The sequence below is a fragment of the Ictalurus furcatus genome, chromosome 13 (genome assembly GCF_023375685.1).
Source record: "Ictalurus furcatus strain D&B chromosome 13, Billie_1.0, whole genome shotgun sequence".
NCBI lineage: Eukaryota > Metazoa > Chordata > Actinopteri > Siluriformes > Ictaluridae > Ictalurus > Ictalurus furcatus.
Window position 1 is genome coordinate 4184252 of NC_071267.1, and position 20525 is coordinate 4204776.

Here is a 20525-nt window from a genome sequence, read left to right on the forward strand (position 1 = left end):
AGTGTGCAGTGCTGCAGGTCTCGGACTGGCAGTGAGAAAAACGGCTTTAAGAGTTCAGTTCAGCCTGCAGTCCCTGAGCTGGAGGGTCTGTGGTGCTACACAACAACATTTACACCTGGGACATTAATGACTAGATCACTATTTTATTCATAAACATGTTAGTGTCAGTGAGGAAACCCTGAAATCAATGTATAGTGTTAAAAAGATAGTGTTAAATATCTGTCTCTGTATGTATTAGTGTGTTGTGCAGCTATGAATACATATAGTCTATATTACATCATGTGTTTTATTTGTTCACAGACCACAAAAGAAGAAATCAAACATCAGCAGAAATCAGCTGGACTCCATATTCAAGGTGTGTGTGTCTTTTTAATGTGTGTAACTTGTGTGTGAGTAGGTTGCAGGTTTTTATTTAAGATAATGACGGTTCACAGGTTTATCGATGTGCAGCAGCATTATGGGTAATCAGACCAAATTTCAGTTGTAACTGTGGTAATAGAAAGAGACCTTTCTTCTTTTCATAAAATAAAAGCATCTCTCAGTGTGTAACATTATAATATTTAGATGTGTTCCTGTGTGTTTCTAACCAGGAGCTGGAACACAAAGTCATCACTCTGATAAAGAATGAACTGAAGACGTTTAGGAAGCTCCTGAGTCCGGATTACCCAGCATGCACTGAGAGGGAGGTGGAGGATGAGGAGGATCTGCACAGTGTCAGAGAGGGAGCGCTGAAGATCACACTGCATGTCCTGAAGTACATGAACCACACAGATCTCGCTAACACACTGCACAACAGTAAGAGCTCGGAGTCATGACTTTATTCCATCAGGTTCACTTTAGAGAGAGGAAATAGTTTTAGATATGAACACTTTTAGTTTGAAGTTTGAGTTTAGTATCATGTACATCTGGTGATTTTCTGTTCTGCTCGTGGTCCAGTTTGTGATTACTCTGTAAAGTGGTCCGGTTCCTTCAATAATATTTAGTCCATGAATCAGGAATGAACAGCAGCATTTGAAAGAATTTTACATTTTATATTGTTCCCAGTGATTTTGCATTAAAACATATTACTTTGTTTATTAGAGTCTGTGGCCTCTGTGTATCAGACAGAGCTGAAATCCAGCCTGAGAGAGAAGTTTAAAAGAATTAATGAAGGAATCTCACTGCATGGAAGCTCAGCACTTCTGAATGAGATCTATACAGATCTCTACATCACAGAGGGTTGGAGTGGAGACATCAATAATGAACATGAGGTGAGACAGATTGAGACAGCGTCCAGGAGACCAGCAACACAGGAGATACCCATCAAATGTAACGAGCTCTTTAAAGACAAGTCCATCAGAAGAGTGCTGACTAAAGGAGTTGCTGGAATTGGAAAAACAGTCTCTGTGCAGAAGTTCATTCTGGACTGGGCTGAAGGAAATGCAAATCAGGACGTCACCTTCATGTTTCCACTTCCATTTCGAGAGCTGAATTTGATGAAGCAGAGAAATCTCAGTCTGATGGAGCTTCTTCATCACTTTTTCCCAGAAATGAGAAAACTAGAATTACTAGACTCCTACACAGTGGTGTTGATCTTTGATGGTCTGGATGAGTGTCAACTTCCTCTCAATTTCCAGAAGAATGAGAGATTTTGTGACGTGACAGAATCAGCCTCAGTGGATGTGCTGCTGACAAACCTCATCAAGGGGAATCTGCTTCCCTCTGCTCTCCTCTGGATCACCTCTCGACCTGGAGCAGCCAATCAGATCCCTCCTGAGTGTGTAGACCAGGTAACAGAGGTACGAGGCTTCAGTGATCCTCAGAAAGAGGAGTACTTCAGGAAGAGGATCAGTGATCAGAGCCTGGCCAATAAAATCATCACACGCATGAAGTCTTCAAGAAGCCTCTACATCATGTGTCACATCCCAGTCTTCTGCTGGATCTCAGCCACTGTTCTAGAGAGAATGTTGGGTGAAGCAGAGAGTGGAGAGGTCCCCAAGACTCTGACTCAAATGTTCACACACTTCCTGATCTTTCAGATCAAACACAAGGACCAAAAGTACCATCAAAAATGTGACCCTGATCCTCAGCAGACCAGAGAGAGTATCCTGGCACTGGGGAAACTGGCTTTCCAACAGCTGGAGAAAGGAAACCTGATCTTCTATGAGGATGACCTGAGAGAGTGTGGCATTGATGTTGGAGAAGTGGCAGTGTACTCAGGAGTGTGTACCCAAATCTTCAGAGAGGAGTTTGGGCTTCACCTGGGGAAGGTGTTCAGCTTTGTACATCTGAGTGTTCAAGAGTTTCTGGCTGCTTTATACACATTTCTCTGCTTTATTTTTAGCAAGACAAATGTGTTAGCGGAGCAACGCACTGGACTTTTCCATTTCTTAAGAAAGTCAACCATGTCTAATTTCCTCAGGAGTGCAGTGGACAAGGCCTTACAGAGTGAGAATGGACACCTGGACCTGTTCCTCCGCTTCCTTCTGGGTGTCTCACTGGAGTCCAATCAGGCTCTCTTACGAGGCTTAATGCCCCAGACAGGAAGCAGTTCTCACAGCAAACAGGAAACAGTCAGGTACATCAAGAAAATGATCAGGGAGAATCCATCTCCAGAGAAATCCATCAATCTGTTCCACTGTCTGAATGAACTGAATGATCATTCTCTAGTGAAGGAAGTACAGACTTACCTGAACAGAGGAGGTGACAGTCGTCTCAGGAGAACCAGACTCTCTCCTGCTCAGTGGTCAGCTCTGGTGTTTGTGTTACTGAACTCAGATCAGGAGCTGGATGAGTTTGATTTGAGGAAATATGACCCATCAGAGGAATGTTTTATGAAGCTGCTGCCAGTGGTCAAAGCCTCCAGAAAAGCTGAGTGAGTATTTTTATTTATAAATGTATTACTGCATGGTTTGTTATTTTAATGTAACACTGAACTGCACTGTTTGGATTAATGCTTGTTAATAGTTACTCTAATCATCTTTAAACAAACCTCTGGTACTGGTACAGAAGATTGTTTCACTTTTTGCACTAACACGTTACGTCTGCACTGAGATCTGGGCCATATGGACAAAACCTTATATCACCATTTATTACCTTTTCTCTAAAACTGATGAAAATGATCTGTACAAAATAACTGCATGTATTCATGACTGCTTTTTGATCATTTTGTGAACTAAACAGCAGTGAAAGACACTTTTTCTTTTCTCCTTTTACTTGAAAGAGACATTGAACAGAACTTCACAAATGAGAACAAGAAAAACATAACACTGTCACCATGGGAACAATATGAATACAACATGTGACGTGTGTGTGTGTGGGTCTGTGTATGTGTGAGTTAAAGGTACAGGAGCAGTCTGGCTGTGCAGCTACAGTACATATTAATTTATTTTAGACATTTTAAAGCTCACACATCTGATGTTATTTTTATTTATGCTATGCTAACAGAAAGAATAAGTTAATATTACCTGTCTTACATTTTACTGTCTGTTTCTGTTCTGTTTCACCAACGAAATATTTCCAAACAAAGCCACAGCACGTCCTGCTCCTTTTTGTTCAAACGGGAGATTTCTTATTTATTTTATTTATTTTTTAGTTGGAGACCTTTTAACATGTACTTTCATTAAAAAATGGTTTCAAGTTTCAATTATAATAAAGCATTTGTTCAAACAAAAAACCATCTGTTTTCAGTCCTTTAAGTACCGTTGTAACAGATAATAATTTCTTCTTCTTCTTCTTCTTCTTCTTCTCCTTCTTCTTCTTCTTCTTCTTCTTCTTATTATTATTATTATCATTTACAACGATCCTTAAAGGAATGAAAACAGATGGGGTTTTTTGTTTGAACAAATGCTTAATAATAATAACAACAACAACAACAACAATTATAATAATAATAATAATAATAATAATAATAATAATAATAATAATAGTACTGATGTGGTGTCCTGTCCTAAATAAATCTAACACTTCATCATTTCTCTTCCAGGCTGTGTTGGTGTAATCTGACAGAGGAAAGCTGTAGAGTTCTGTCCTCAGTTCTCAGCTCAAACTCCTCCAGTCTGAGAGAACTGAACCTGAATCACAATAACCTGCAGGATTCAGGAGTGAAGCTGCTCTCTGCTGGACTGGAGAATCCACACTGTACACTGGAGACACTGAGGTACACACACACACAAAAAACCCACCAATAATAATAATAATAATAATAATAATAATAATAATATTAACTAAGGGGCCGAGTTGGACTTAAGTCTGAGTCTTTAATGAATCACAACAAACTCATTTCTGAACACAGCTGTGTTCTTGTAACTTTTTTCATTTTAATTTCTAAAATAATAAAAAAAAAAACATCAGCAGGCTTTATGAGATTTACTACATTAAGAAGTACATTTGACATTTTACGTGAAATTCAAGACTGGAATTAACAAATGTTAATATTTAGGGACGGGCGATATGACTACACGATATGTTTCACGATAACGATATGTTTTCTTAGGTAGGTCTGTCCATAGTATTCAAGTAAGAAATACTACGGAAATTGAATAAAACAATTAAATGTAAAATGAAATATACTTCACTGTATGACATATACAGCGATTCTTAGTAGATTTACTGAAGTTATTCAGTCTTTTGTTGTTTGATGAACATTAATGACCCAGTCAGCAGCAGGTTTATTAGACTGCTGTCACTTTAAGACCTAATGCATAGACCTAATATACTGTATTGACACACCTCAGATTTTTCCCCGACTGTTTACATTCACTTAAATCATAACCGACTGTGTTTGCATGAATACTTGGCCAGGCCTGCGTTTTGACATGATGTGTGTGTATTTATTTCACCATCCAAGCATAATAAGCATCTAAAGAGAACTCAGTTCAGTACTCGTATGATGATGCGGCTGTCTGTGCGCACGTTTCAGGTGTGGCCGGGAGACGTCGATTAATTTCTTATCTTAATTTTATGCTGACATCCCACCGTGCAAAAACTCATCTCATTTCAGGGAGGTAGCTCCACCACCCCTGCAGCCCCATCTCACCCACACACACACATATATATATATATATATATATATATATATATATATATATATATATATATATATATATATATATATATATATACTGACATACATTCACCCATTTTTAAGTATAGGTTGGCAGTCTAAATGCTAAATGTGACATTACAATAATATGTACTATTATATTCTATTCAGCTCATTTAGCCATATTTTTATTCTATTACAACTTTAAGCAAGTCTACAGGGGGTTTGTCCGCATCATGTAGGACGTTGTCACAGCTCAGTCAGATCAGAACTCAATTTCCCAAGATGCAGCACTCACTTCTCATGCACGCATGCGCTCACCATCCCCGGAGTTCTGATCAGACACACCTGGCACCAATCACACACACACACTCTCACCGCTAGTACTTAGGGATGTCAATGCGAAGTATACGTTCAGTCAACTCGTTTCTCTGCGTTACCAAGCCGATCTAGTTAGTTAGTCTTCTCGTTATCCTCAACCCTTGTTTCCGGTTTCAACTACGCTCTCTGCCTGACCCCGTTAGTGTTGTTCGTCCGATCGCTTGACCATAGCCTGTCTTACGACTACGTTTCTTGAACTTCCCGATACCACGCTCTACACCTGCCGCCCGCTTCTGCTTCCGTGCCGATTCGAGGTTCGTGACAGAATACTTCGCCTTCCAATGGAAGCAGCGGGAGATCCCCGTTGGCCGCAAGCCATCGAGGGACATGGCCGGATGATTAGTGACCATGATCACCGTCTCGCAAGCCTGACTGAGCAGGTAGCTCGGCTAAACCAAACTGCGCAGTTTTCTACGGCACCGACCACACGCTTACCTCCCACTCCAGCGCCGGAGAAGTACGACGGAGATCTGGCATGCTGCCGAGGTTTTTTACCCCAGTGCTCCCTGTTTTTTTCAACATACCCAGACATGACGGAGAATCGGAAAATAATCCACTTCATGGAACTCTTAACCAGGAGAGCTCTCCTCTGGGCCACAGCGCAATGGGAACAGGAAGGGAACGTCATCAGCACATATGATCAGCTGACATCACGTTTCCGCACTGTATTCGATCATTCTCCAGACAACCAGGAGACTGGGGAGGAATTATTATCCTTGATGCAGGGATCACGTTGTGTGGCAGATTACGCTCTTGAATTTCGTACTGTGGCCGCTAGGAGTGGATGGAATCAACCCGCTCTAAAGACTATGTTTCGCCGGGGATTAAATGCCGACATCGTAACGGAGCTGGCGTGTCGCGATGATCAGCTGACTCTCGACTCACTCATTAACTTAGCTATACGCCTGGATCATCTACTACGGAGCCGCCGCTCCATACGCAGCAAGGCGGAAGTACCAGCGTCTGAGAGCCCTGGTGAACCCATGCAGTTGGGACAGACTCGGGTGAGCATGCAGGAGAGAGAACGACAGCACCGTGAACATTGTTGTTTCTACTGCGGCGAGAAGAGCCACTTCGTGCAACAATGCCCTCTCAAACAGTGCTCTACCCGAGGGGAAACCAAAACTCCCAAACAACCTCAGTCAGGGGTGAGTTTAGAACCCATTGCCCAGTACTCAGTTCAGTCTGCATTTGTATTACCAGTTATATTAGAATACTCAGGCATTTCCTGTATTTTAGAGGCGCTGATCGACTCTGCAGCGGCGGGGAATTTTATCGACCCAGAGACCATACACCAATACAACATACCCATTCATCCTCTCAGGACCCCCCGCCGTGTCCAAGCCATTGATGGAGCCCCCAATCACCCACTTCACCGAACCTATTATCCTCCGCACCAGCGCTCTTCATCAGGAGAAAATTACGTTCCATGTCATTGTGACGGCCCGGCATCCAGTGGTTCTCGGTCTTCCTTGGCTCGAACATCACAACCCACAAATTTCATGGAATCAAAGGGAGATCACTCGCTGGTCAGCTCACTGCATCAATCACTGTCTCCAAGTCCCTGTGATCACCTTAGCGTCCACATCCGTTGAGAGCCCTGACAAGGCGGACAACGTTCTGATCCCCAGTGTTTACCACGACCTCATTGAAGTATTCAGTAAAAAGAAGGCTAGTAGACTACCTCCTCATTGAGATTACGACTGCTCAATCGATTTGCTTCCAGGCACTACACCACCGCGAGGGAGAGTCTATCCGTTAACAGTAACTGAACAAAAAGCCATGGAGGAGTACATTCAGGAAGCATTGCACCAAGGTTATATATGACCATCTACTTCTCCAGCATCAGTGGGGTTTTTCTTCGTTTAGAAGAAGGGAGGAGGTTTACGACCATGCATCGATTACGGGGACTAAACCGGTGTTGCGTCAAGTACCGTTACCCACTACGTCTAGTACCAGCCACACTGGAACAACTACGCACTGCCACCATCTTCACGAAGCTGGACTTACGCAGTGCATACAACTTGGTCTGGATTCGAGAAGGAGATGAATGGAAGACTGGGTTCAGCACAACTTCAGGTCACTATGAGTATCAGGTCATGCCGTATGGGCTTTCTAACGCTCCCTCGGTCTTCCAATGTCTAATTAACAACGTGTTACGTGACATGCTGGGACGCCATGTGATCACCTACATAGATGACATTCTAATATATTCTAACTCCCAGGAGGAACATATTCACCACGTCCACCAAGTTCTACAACGACTGCTCCATCATCAGTTATATGTTAAAGCTGAGAAATGCGAATTTCATAGAACCACCATTGTGTTTCTGGGATACATCACCAGCCCCGAAGGGATCTCCATGGACCAAGAAAAGGTCCAGGCTGTAGTTAACTGGCCCACACCCATGACGATCAAGGAACTACAGAGGTTTCTGGGGTTTGCAAACTTCTACAGAAGGTTTATCAGGAATTTCAGTGCCATCACCAACCCCCTAACATCCCTGCTAAAGGGGAAACCCAAACGTCTGTCATGGAATCCAACTACCCAAACCGCCTTCGACAAGCTCAAGAAAGCCTTCACTACTGCACCCATCATCAAACATCTGGACCCATCTAGACCATTTATAGTGGAGGTGGACGCATCAGTAGACCGGGGTAGGAGCCATTTTATCCCAGTGGTTCGGAGAGAGGCCAAAGCTCCATCCAGTGGCATTCTTCTCACGAAAGCTTTCCCCCTCTGAGAGAAACTACGATGTGGGAAATCATGAACTCTTGGCAGTTAAGTTAGCGCTGGAGGAGTGGAGACACTGGTTAGAGGGGGCCACACATCCCTTTGTCATCTTCACAGACCATAAGAACCTGGAGTATCTTCACACTGCAAAGAGACTCACACCCCGCCATGCCCGATGGGCCCTGTTCTTCACCAGGTTTCACTTCACGTTATCATACAGACCAGGGTCCAAGAACATAAAAGCTGATGCCACACCTTCTGGTTTCTTGGCGTCCTTATCTCTGCAGACATCTCCTGGACGGACAACATCACAGCGGTTATTAAGAAGGCTCAAATGCGGCTACACTTCCTGAGGGTTCTCAGGAAGTACAATCTGGACCCCAATCTGCTGCTGATCTTGACGGATCAGCATTAGACGGATCCGATGTTAGACGGATCAACATGTTAGACGGATGTTTCTGGCAGTGAACCCCAGGAAAGCTGCTGGCCCAGACAGAGTACCTGGTAAGGTGCTCAGATCGTGTGCCCACCAGCTTGCCCACATCTTTACCAGAATCTTCAATCTCTCCCTGGCCCAAGCAGTCATCCCGTCCTGCCTAAAATCAGCCACAATCATCCCAGTGCCAAAGAAGTCGCCCACCACTAGCCTAAATGATTATCATCCTGTGGCCCTCACTCCATTTATCATGAAGTGCTTTGAGAGATTGGTTCTTCAGCACATCAAGGACTACCTCCCCCCAGACTTCGATCCTTATCAGTTTGCATATCGCGCAAACAGATCCACAGAGGATGCTATCGCCGTAGCTGTCCACTACGTGTTGAGACATCTAGAGCAGCAACAGAGCTACATCCGGATGCTTTTTGTGGATTACAGTTCGGCTTTTAATACAATCATTACGGACATTCTCATCACCAAATTGGTCACTCTTGGCCTCCCCCCTCACATGTGCCTGGATAAAGGACTTTCTCACCAACCGGTCTCAGACAGTGAGACTCGGACCCCACCTGTCCTCCACTCGCACGTTGAGCACAGGTTCTCCACAGGGCTGTGTGCTGAGCCCCCTCCTGTACTGTCTCTACACATACGACTGTAGTCCAGTCCACAACAATAATCTTATCATCAAGTTTGCTGACGACACCACAGTGGTCGGACTCATCTCAAAAGGATATGAGGTAGCCTACAGAGAGGAAGTCCTAAACTTGGCAGCCTGGTGTTCAAAGAATAATCTGGCTCTAAACACCAAGGAACTCACTGTAGACTTCAGGAAGCACAACACTGAGCTGGCCCCCCTTTTCATCAATGGTGAGTGTGTGGAGAGGGTCCACACCTTCCGGTTTCTTGGCGTCCTTATCTCTGCAGACATCTCCTGGACGGACAACATCACAGCGGTTATTAAGAAGGCTCAAACACGGCTACACTTCCTGAGGGTTCTCAGGAAGTACAATCTGGACCCCAATCTGCTGCTGATCTTCTACTGCTCGTCCGTCGAGAGCCTGCTGACATACTGTATCACGGTGTGGTACGGTAGCTGCACCGCGGCAGACAGGGAGAGGCTTCAGAGAGTAGTAAGAGCAGCACAGAAGATCATTGGCTGCCCTCTCCCCTCCCTGATGGATATTTACACCTCCCGTTGCCTCAGCAGAGGAAAAACCATCATTAAGGACAGCTCTCACCCTGGCTTTGATCTGTTCAATCTGTTGCCCTCAGGGAGACGTTACAGGTACATCAAAACAAGGACTAATAGATTTAAGAATAGTTTTTTCCCAAAAGCTATTACCATTTTAAACACATACATGTACTGAGTTCACAGCATATGTATATAGTGTCTTAAAACTGTGCATTTCATAGTACCTCCCCCATCCGCCCCAATATCTTGTTTATTCATCTTATTTATCTTGTTTATTCCTCTTGTTTATTTTATGTACATGTTGGCACGGAACAAAAAAGGAGTGGCTCTTAATTTCATTGTACATGTGTATAGTGACAATAAAAGGCATTCATTCATTCATGAATGTGAAAGTAGAGGACAGTGAGGTGTTGGTGGAGAAACACTGGGTTGAGGGTCAGAATAAAGAGCAGATAAAGCAGCTATGCACATACATAAAGAGCTAGCTCTTGTGCTGAGTGGCCACGCCCATTTAACTCTGATCCAACACCTCATCAACCTTTTCTCTCAACATCCTGTAAATGTTCCATAACATTACATTTTAATTTGCACATTAAAGAGTTCTTGTGTAAATACTCCTACACACTGTTTATGAAGAAATTAATTCGTATCCAGTGTGATAAATGAGGCCCAGTGTTTTATATGAGTAAAACATTAAAGTGTGTATTTTATATGGTGTGGATTAGCATAGTTTCTGAGCTTTGTTTTTCTGCGTGTGTGTGTGTGTGTGTGTGTGTGTGTTTGTTATGTGATTTGTATGTGTGTGAAAGTTAGATTAGGCTCCAAAGAACAATGAACTCCAACAGTTTTAGCGTCTCTGTGAAACTCAGTTTTGTGTTAATGCTGAAATATCTACGTCACTTCTCACATCAGAACAAAGTACATTTATTTCTACAGCATGTAGATCAGTGTACATTACACACACATTTACTTTAATAACATGCCAATACTAGTTTATTGTTTATACACAGGCTGTTCATTTTATATTTTTATCCTGACATTAGAACCCTGTATTCAGGTAAACACTTTATTTCCCACCTGAGGGAAACATCTAATTTCACAATCAGATAAATAAATCTAACACTTCATCATTTCTCTTCCAGGCTGTGGAGGTGTAATCTGACAGAGGAAAGCTGTAGAGTTCTGTCCTCAGTTCTCAGCTCAAACTCCTCCAGTCTGAGAGAACTGGACTTGAGCTACAATAAACTGCAGGATTCAGGAGTGAAGCTGCTCTCTGCTGGACTGGAGAGTCCACACTGTACACTGGAGATACTGAGGTACACACACACACACACACACACACACACACACACACACACACACACACACACACACACCAACCACAACAACAGCAATAATAATAATAATAACAACTTTATTTAAATAGCACATTTCATACATAAAATTCAGCTCAAAGTGCTTCACAATGGAAAATAAAATAACAAATATATTATTAAAGGAGACCTATTTTAAGCCTTTTTACAAGATGTAATATAAGTCTCAGGTGTCCCCAGAATGTGTCTGTGAGCTTTCAGCCCAAAATTCCCCACAGATCTTATACCCTGTTGTAAATGCCCCTTTATGGGTGGAAGCAAAAATAGGCTGTTTTGGTGTGTCTCTTTAAATGTAAATGAGCTGCTGCACCCCACCCCGTTTCCAGAAGAGACCAGCTCCTGCTTCTGATACTACATTAGCTGTGGAATCTGCTAACAACCTTATTCACAAAGCAGCCTGGTGTAAAATGATTCACAGAAAATCTACACAGTTTTCAAAAAGACAATCCCCTTACTGTATTGTGCATAATAAAGGTGTGTTTTCGGCTTAAAAATAAAAATGATGACATAACTCTGGCACTTTAGTCGCATTAGCCATGGAATCCGCTAACAAGCTCATTCGGAAAATTGATTTGCGAACATTCCCAAAATATAAAGTGCGATATTTCCGTCTTCTGGATATGAAGCTGGATCACGAACAGTGGGTACTGATCCATGCTTGAGAATCAAGTTTTTATCAAATCCTGCTTTGTATTGACCCTCGTTCACAAAGCAGTCTGGTGTGAAAAGATTTTAGGTATTTTTTGGGGCACATTTCCTTCAAAAATAAAACTTCACTGCGTCTTCAGTGTCTCTGATGCCGGGAGTACATGAAGACTCTCGTGTTCATTGTTAAAGCCAACAACAGAACACTTACAAAGCTTACGAAGCTGAGACATTCTTCTCATCACTGTAGCTGCTCCAGCGCAGAGAACATGGCCGATTGTGTGCAGCTCACTCACGGGAGGAGCTATGCTAATAGGGCAGAGTCCCTGGGCAGGGCTTGTTCCAACATGACGTCATGTTAGGGTGAAAACAAAAGTGGCTCATTTTGAGACTATGTTTATGATTTATTGGGAATATAAAAAAAGGAGTGGTCAGATTTTTACCATCGTAGGGTGGTTGTGTACACATTCTGCCAACACACATTTATGTTCAAACACCATTTAAAAATGAATTTTGCATAATAGGTCCCCTTTAAAACAAAAATATTGCAACACAATATTAAAGATAAAAATACAATATTAAAACCTAAAAATTCCTTAAGAAATAATTAAGTAATCAAACAGAAAATATTTTTTTAATTAGATCATTATGAAATTAAAAAAAAAAAAAAATCAGTTTTAAGCCTAAAATGAAGAGGCCTAATTGAAAGCCAAGGTAAAAAAAATGTGCTGAAGCTGCTTTTTAAATATATTTAGTAGTGTTGGGTCCAAGTCCACCTTTGCCAGATCCGAATCGAGACCAAGTCCTTAACCAATCAAGTCTGAGTCCAAGTCGGAGTCCAAAAGGGGCCAAGTTGGATTTGAGTCCGAGTCTTTAATGGCCAAGTCCGAGTCGATTCTGGCCGAGTCCAGAAAGTAATTACATTGAAAAAAGATTTGAAATTGCAATTGTAAACTCAATACTGAGCTGTTAAATTAGTATTTTAACCTTCACAAACCAATGGCAACATAACTGTAACAAAAAATACCACTGTTACATCTTGCCATTGCAATTTAATATTTTTATTTCATGTCATCAGCACCTCAACTAGTTTCCTATCAAAAAGTGGTTTCAATAAAAAAATGGATATAGAGGTATTTGTAGAACTTTTATTAGATTACAAGTGTATGAAAATACAACTGAAGCTGTTTTGTTATTGTGTTACACAATATTGTGTCTTCCAGTTCGAGTTACATTTCAGTGATTTGATGCCTCTCCCCCACAGTTATATAGTCTGAGAGAGAGAGAGAGAGTTCAGAGTAGAGTTACATTTAGCAGCATGCCATAACAACAAGCTTCATGCTTTATTACTACTTTTAATCTGTCTATTAATCACAACAAACTCATTTCTGAACACAGCTTTGTTCTTGTAACTTTTTTCATTTTAATTTCTAAAATAAAAAAATTAAAAAAAAAACAGCAGAGTTTATGAGATTTACTACATTAAGAAGTACATTTCACATTTTACGTGAAATTCAAGACTGGAATTACCAAATGTTAATATTTAGGGGCGGGCGATATGACTACACAATACGTTTCACGATAACGATATGTTTTCTTAGGTAGGTCTATCAGTAGTATTCAACTAAGAAATACTAATTAATTTTATCCTGACATCCCACGTTTCAGGTGTGGCCGGGAGACATCGATTATTTTCTTAGCTTAATTTTATGCTGACATCCCACCGTGCAAAAACTCATTTCAGGGAGGTAGCTCCACCACCCGTGCAGCCCCATCTCACCCATATATATATATATATATATATATATATATATATATATATATATATATATATATATATATATATATATATATGCGCAGACATACATACACTCATTTTTAAGTATAAGTTGGCAGTCTAAATGCTAAATGTGACATTAAAATAATATGTACTATTATATTCTATTCAACTCATTTAGCCATATTTTTATTCTATTACAACTTTAAGCAAGTCTACAGGTGGTTTGGCCTCATCATGTAGGACATCAACAGATTAGCTCCTTAGCAGCTAGCTAGCTAGTTTAAATAATGTTAGCTATGCTAATGAGTAAATCACACCTGTTAAACTCACCTCAACACGTCTTTTACAATCATCTATCCCACCATGGGCAATCAAAGAGTCGCTGTTGAAAACTGTTGTTATTTTTGACCCCTATGAAGCAGGGGTACAATTTAGTGTAGTCTGGGGTGAAGGGTGTGTTTTCTTTTTTTTTGGACACTCTGCCATGACACTACAGTGATACTGAACTGATTAATGAACTGGAGAGAGAGAGAGAGAGAGAGAGAGAGAGAGAGAGAGTGGTCGACTTTAAAGCCTGCCCACAGAGAACACTGATAGGTCTAGCTAGCAGAAAGAGAGACCAATCAGGAAATGTTCTGTCACTCTCTCGCTCTTGTTACTCGCTTTCTAAGTTTGAGTATAAATTTACTTGAGTGTGTGACAAGTCCGAATTCTCTTCATAATTTGACTCGAGTACCCCAACTCCAATATAATTCACCCTCCCACAATTACTGCAGGTTATAGCACAAAAACAAGCATAACATACTCATATATACTAATAGTAGTTACGGTTCTAATGTAATCTCCTTTTCCATCTTTCCAGTCATTATTCTGCTGGCAGGTGATCAGAGATGAGTGGATAGTGTCTGTCCTCCCTATAAGCTTTGTTCCCATTTATGATTTTTTATTAAATAAATTCTGTTTTTGTGTTTTTAATAGAGCTCCAACAACTAATTGATAAAATCAATAATAATCGATTATGAAAATCATTGTCAAGGAATCTCATTATCGATTAGTTGGTCTGTACATGGTACATTTACTCATCATGTTACTTCTGTTCCGAAAACACGCTTCGGAGAGTAAATACTAAAGTTGTGTCCCAAATGACATACTATACTATTGTACTATACTATATTATACTATGTATTGTGTACTCTACCGTCTAGTGCAGTGTTTCCGTGTGTGTAACGTGGTAATAGCATGATTATATACGTGTGTAATATGGTTATAACATGGTTATTAACATGTTTGTAAAAAGGATGTTACATGGTTATACACGTGTGTAACATGGTTTTAAACGCGTGTCTAACAGTTATATCCTTGTTATACACGTGTAACATGGTAATAATATGGTAATACTCGTGTATGTGTGTGTGGGTAACATGGTTATACATGTATGTAACCTAGTTATTACATGGTAATAAACGTGTGTGTGGGTAACATGTGTATAACATGTGTATAACATAGTTATACACGTGTATGTAACAAGGTTAGATCATGGTTTTACACATGTGAAACATGGTTATAACATGGTAATACACATGGGTTTGTGTGGGTAACGTGGGTATAACATGGTAATACGCAAGTGTTTAACATGGTTAAAACATGGTTATCTACGTGTGTAACATGGTTAAAACATGGTAATACACGTGTATGGGTGTGTAACATGGTTATAACATGGTTATACACGTGTGTAGCATAGTTATAACATGGTTATATTTGTGTGTAACATGGATAAAACATGGTTATCCACCTGTGTAACAAGGTTAAACACTTGTGTACCTCATGAACTACATAAAGAGCTAGCTCTTGTGCTGAGTGGCCACGCCCATTTAACTCTGATCCAACACCTCATCAACCTTTTCTCTCAACATCCTGTAAATGTTCCATAACATTACATTTTAATTTGCACATTAAAGATTTCTTGTGTAAATGCTCCTACACACTGTTTATGAAGAAATTAATTCGTATCCAGTGTGATAAATGAGGCCCAGTATTTTATATGAGTAAAACATTAAAGTGTGTATTTTATATGGTGTGGATTAGCATTGTTGCTGCTGTTGTGCTTTGTTTTTCTCTGTGTGTGTGTGTGTGTGTGTGTGTGTGTGTGTTATGTGATTTGTATGTGTGTGAAAGTTAGATTAAGCTCCAAAGGACAATGGACTCCAACAGTTTTAACGTCTCTGTGAAACTCAGCTTTGTGTTAATGCTGAAATATCTACATCACTTCTCACATCAGAACAAAGTACATTTATTTCTACAGCGTGTAGATCAGTGTACATTACACACACATTTACTTTAATAACATGCCAATATTAGTTTATTGTTTATACACAGGCTGTTCATTTTATATTTTTATCCTCACATTAGAACCTTGTATTCAGGTAAACACTTTATTTCCCACCTGATGGAAACACCTCATTTCACAATCAGATAAATAAATCTAACACTTCATCATTTCTCTTCCAGGCTGCAGGAGTGTAATCTGACAGAGGAAAGCTGTAGAGTTCTGTCCTCAGTTCTCAGCTCAAACTCCTCCAGACTGAGAGAACTGGACCTGAGACACAATAACCTGCAGGATTCAGGAGTGAAGCTGCTCTCTGCTGGACTGGAGAATCCACACTGTACACTGGAGATACTGAGGTACACACACACACACACACACACACACACACACAGAGCAGAGTTTTAATAAACACAGCTATATCCAGTTTCCATCTATGGTGATTGTAATTGTAGTGATGTGATATATTGTCATTGTTGTGTGTGTGAGATGGAGAGTAAATGTTCTGTATATAAAGATTCTGTGTAGTTGATGTTTTCAGAGCTAAAACCCTAAGTGTGAGAAGGTTTTTTTTTTTTGCAGGATGAATTACTGCAGTATTACAGATGAAGGTTGTGCTGCTCTGGCTTCAGCTCTGAGGTCAAACTCCTCATCACACCTGAGAGAACTGGATCTGAACGGTAATAATCCAGGAGAATCAGGAGTGAAGCTGCTCTCTGATCTACTGAAGGATCCACACTGTAAACTGGAGACAATATAGTGAGTTACTGACTTACTGTCCCTTTACTCTACTCTACTGTATCATACTGAATAATGTGTGTGTGTGTGTGTGTGTGTGTGTGTGTGTTGGTGTTTATGCTGATGTTGAGTGTTTACACTGATGCTCTTCTGTCTTTCAGCATTAAGAATAATAAACTCACCAGGACAGGCGTATGACAGGAGTCTCACCTCAAACCTCTTCTCCAGGATAAAGCAGTTTTGGTGAAGAGTTAGAACCCGTCCCACATTTCCAGCAGTTTGGGAGCTGAATCATTAACTTAAAGGGACAGAGCGGATACAAAGTCAAGAACAGGCAGAAGGTCATACACAGGAGAAATCAACACACGTAACGCAATATCTGCTGTACAAAGCAACGGAAACGATCTGCCCCAGGGATGGAGACTGACGAGACTTAAGTACACGTCCGGAAATGTACAGTCGACTGATCCCAAAGCACGAGGCAGGAGCAGGCATGATAATGGTAAATGGTCTGCACTTATATAGCGCTTTTTTAACCTTAGTGGTTCAGATTGGGTGGCCCAAAAGTATTTGACCTCCATTTATACCAGTTCCCAAAGGCACTTGGAGACTGTGGTCATTCACCGTAGGACCAATTGCCCAGACTCGGTAGCAATACTACCCCCTGGCACTTTAGTGTATTGTAAGAATCATTTTCATGGTTGCTGTAAGATTCAGGATGACTGGTGCTCCACTGTGTTTGAGATTGTGGCCTACATTGATGAAGTGGGAACGCTATATAAGATCAGACCACATGGAGAAGATGGACCCATTAAAACTGTCCATTGCTCAGAACTTAAGCCTGTTCTTATCTGGCAACAATATGCCAGGTAAACCAATGGGTCAGGTCTACTGGCCCTTTCCAGCCCCAGGCGTGAGTAGAGCCAGAAGGACCTAGAATTGGAGATAATTCACAAGTGGCCATAGTCCACACGAGAACGGGTGTAAGGAACTCTGAGGGTCAAGTCCATGTTGATTCTAGTTCTCAGCCCTCAGTGCTTCAGTCTAATCCAATAGGGGTACAAAATGATTACTCTCTTATGAGTATAGGTTCATCTTTAGCATCTCAACCTCAGGTGACCACACGAGAGCAAGAGTTGAATTTCTCTAGATCTTCATATAGCTCAATCACTTGATCAGTCAGGAATGGGTTTAGTTTCTAGGCCATCCTTTAGGCGTTCTACTCATGGGACTCTCAGTGTTCACCGGGATGGTGACCATTAAAGGTAGGGGTGAATTTGGCAAAGTTGGTTGTAGGCACTGTTGCGCATGCCCACTAGAGGGTGCACTGATTCTTTATACACATCACTTCCTGTCTATAGAACCATGTCCAGTGCTTGAATCCTTTGCTACACTGTGATTGTTGGTTGCTGGAAGAACAAGTTCTATTGACGGCAAATGTGTGTTGTAAATGTGCCAACTCCATTTATACCTACCTGGACAGTCTATTATTTCGGGGCTTGGTAGCATGTGGTCATAATTTGTCTGCATTGCATTGATTGTGTGTGGGTGTGAAGATGAAAAAAAATACCAACAATACCATCAAACCCATATGTGCTTGTTGAATATACCATTATAGATTTAGTCCCCCTTTGCTGTTATAATAACCTCCACACTTCTAGGTAATCTTTCCACTTTATTTTGGAGCATGGCCTTTGGGATTTGTGCATTTGAGCATGCTTTCACCTCCTGAAGAAGAGACTAAAGGGGGAAACCCCTCAAAACAAACAACAACTGAAAGAAGCTGTGGTAAAAGCCTGGAAAAGCATCACAAAAGAAGAGTTCAACAGTTTGGTGATGTCAGTGGATCGCCGCTTGATTATTTATTGCAAAGAAGGGATATGCAACCAAATAGTGTTATTTACTTTGATTTCCTTGAAGACTTTCTGTTCCAATATTTTTGCTCACCTCAAAATGTTCTAAATTGTTTAACACATCTAGATGTATATATCAGGAAATTAAAGCTTCAATTTTGATCTATTGTCTCATATTCATCTTTTGAACTCAAACCCAAATGTCTTCAGTGTATAGCAAAAAAAAAAAAGAATTCCAATACTTTTGAAGAGGACTGCATGTATGGCAAGGTTGACTGAAAGGTGGGGCTGATGGCCACTGATTATGATTAAGACAGTGCTCTCTGCCTCCCTCTAGTGATGCAACAAGTCAGTTGTCTACTTACGCCACAGTCCATTACAAAACTACAGACTCTCATTCCTATTTGGTGTTCAAATCTTCACAAGGAAATGTGCAATGACTTTTTACAATTATGGATTCACCACAAGAACATCATAGATCTCCCAACATGCTTCATGGCCTACAGACATGGCCGCTATGAACTACACTTCCCAGAACACACACACACACACACACACACACACACACACACACACACACACACACACACTCTGCCTCTTACTCAATCACTGGACTTCTGATCAGGCACACCCAGAGGCGTATCTACAGGGCAGGCAAGGTAGGCTATTGCCTGGGGCCCCACATACTGAGAGGGCCCCTGAGTGTTGATCATTTAAATTATCAGAAATTTTCCTCTTAAAATAATGTGCAGCAACATCTCAGCAACCCCCTTAAATAGGGCCTCTTTGAGGGGCGCTGTTATATTTGAGGGCTCGTTTATGCTCCGCCACCCCTTCACACTCGAGTTGCATGAGCTTAATTCCTGAAAATGAATCTAAAAAATGAACCTGTTGAGATTTTGCTGATACTGGTATCAGAATTAAATTCTTGGACCCATACTACTGTTACCTTCTCAGTACCGAGTTTGGGAAGAAGTCACACAGACACAGAGTTCAGTGAAAGCTTCTTAGTTTAATGCTGAAATGATCAGAATATATATACAGAAAGGTGGAAGAGCTAGTTCATTGCTTGATTTAACTATGAACAGAGAGCTTATTATGTCAGAACAGGGATGGGGACTTCTGTGTACTCAAAAGGTGAACCCAATTGCTGGAGGGATTCTTTAGGGAGGCAGTTCTTTATGGTACGATTCTATCTTTCCACGATCCCTGAACTTTGTGGATGATATGGGATGTGGAAGTGCCAATCAATCTTCAGATATTTGCAAAGTTTCTGTGTTACCTTAGAAACAAAGGATGTTCCATTATCACTTTCAATAACCTGAGGAATACCATAGTGCAGGAGTATTTCTTTGGCTAGAATTTTAACAACGGTATTGGCATTTTCTTTTGAGTATAGGAAAGCGTCTACCCATTTGGAGAATTTGTCCACAATAACTAAAAGGTATTTGAGACCTCTGACAGTTGGCATGTGTGTGAAGCCAATTTGCAATGCCTGAAAGGGGCCACTAGGTGGTGGCAATGCATCATGTTTGGCGGATTTTTCTTGTACATTTGCTCTAGCACAGGTCAGAAACGGAAAGACAGATGATGGGAGAGCAAGGCAGCCAGCAGGGCAGTGTATTAAACCATCGGTGGGCGATGGAAACAACCTGGAGAGGCCTGCGTTTGTACAAAAAAAAAAAAAAAAAACTAGAGTTAGAATGAGAAAATGTGAAATGTGTGGACAAATGGGCTGGGCGAGCCCTCTATGGGCGGCCTACTTTGCCAATTCATCAGTGATTGAATTGCCATGAGCCTTATCTGTGTTAGAGGAGTCATGACCTTTAACATTAACAATAGCAAACCTGTCAGCTAAGAATGAGGCTTCTAAGAGATCAGAAACATGCAATATAGGTTTGCCATCAGCGCAAACCATGAGCATGCCATGTCTTTCCAAAATCCTGTGTGTCACCAAAAGCATATACGGATTTTGCTTACAATAAATGGGCCGGGTAGGCTTCAGATTTGCAGTATATGGGGGTAACTGTATATGACCCTCTTTGTT

The 20525-nt window shown here is 41.2% G+C and overlaps 1 protein-coding gene across 1 annotated transcript; it reads left to right on the top strand.

Annotated features, from left to right (window-relative positions):
• Positions 1-508: 508 nt before the first annotated feature.
• On the top strand, positions 509-18640 carry LOC128616754 (NACHT, LRR and PYD domains-containing protein 3-like). Its single transcript, XM_053639549.1, has 7 exons — positions 509-795; positions 1081-2854; positions 3965-4138; positions 10909-11082; positions 16073-16246; positions 16470-16646; positions 16787-18640. Exons 1-7 carry the CDS (start codon positions 759-761, stop codon positions 16821-16823), a joined length of 2547 nt encoding a protein of 848 aa, XP_053495524.1. The 5' UTR covers positions 509-758; the 3' UTR covers positions 16824-18640.
• The last annotated feature ends 1885 nt before the right edge of the window (positions 18641-20525 follow it).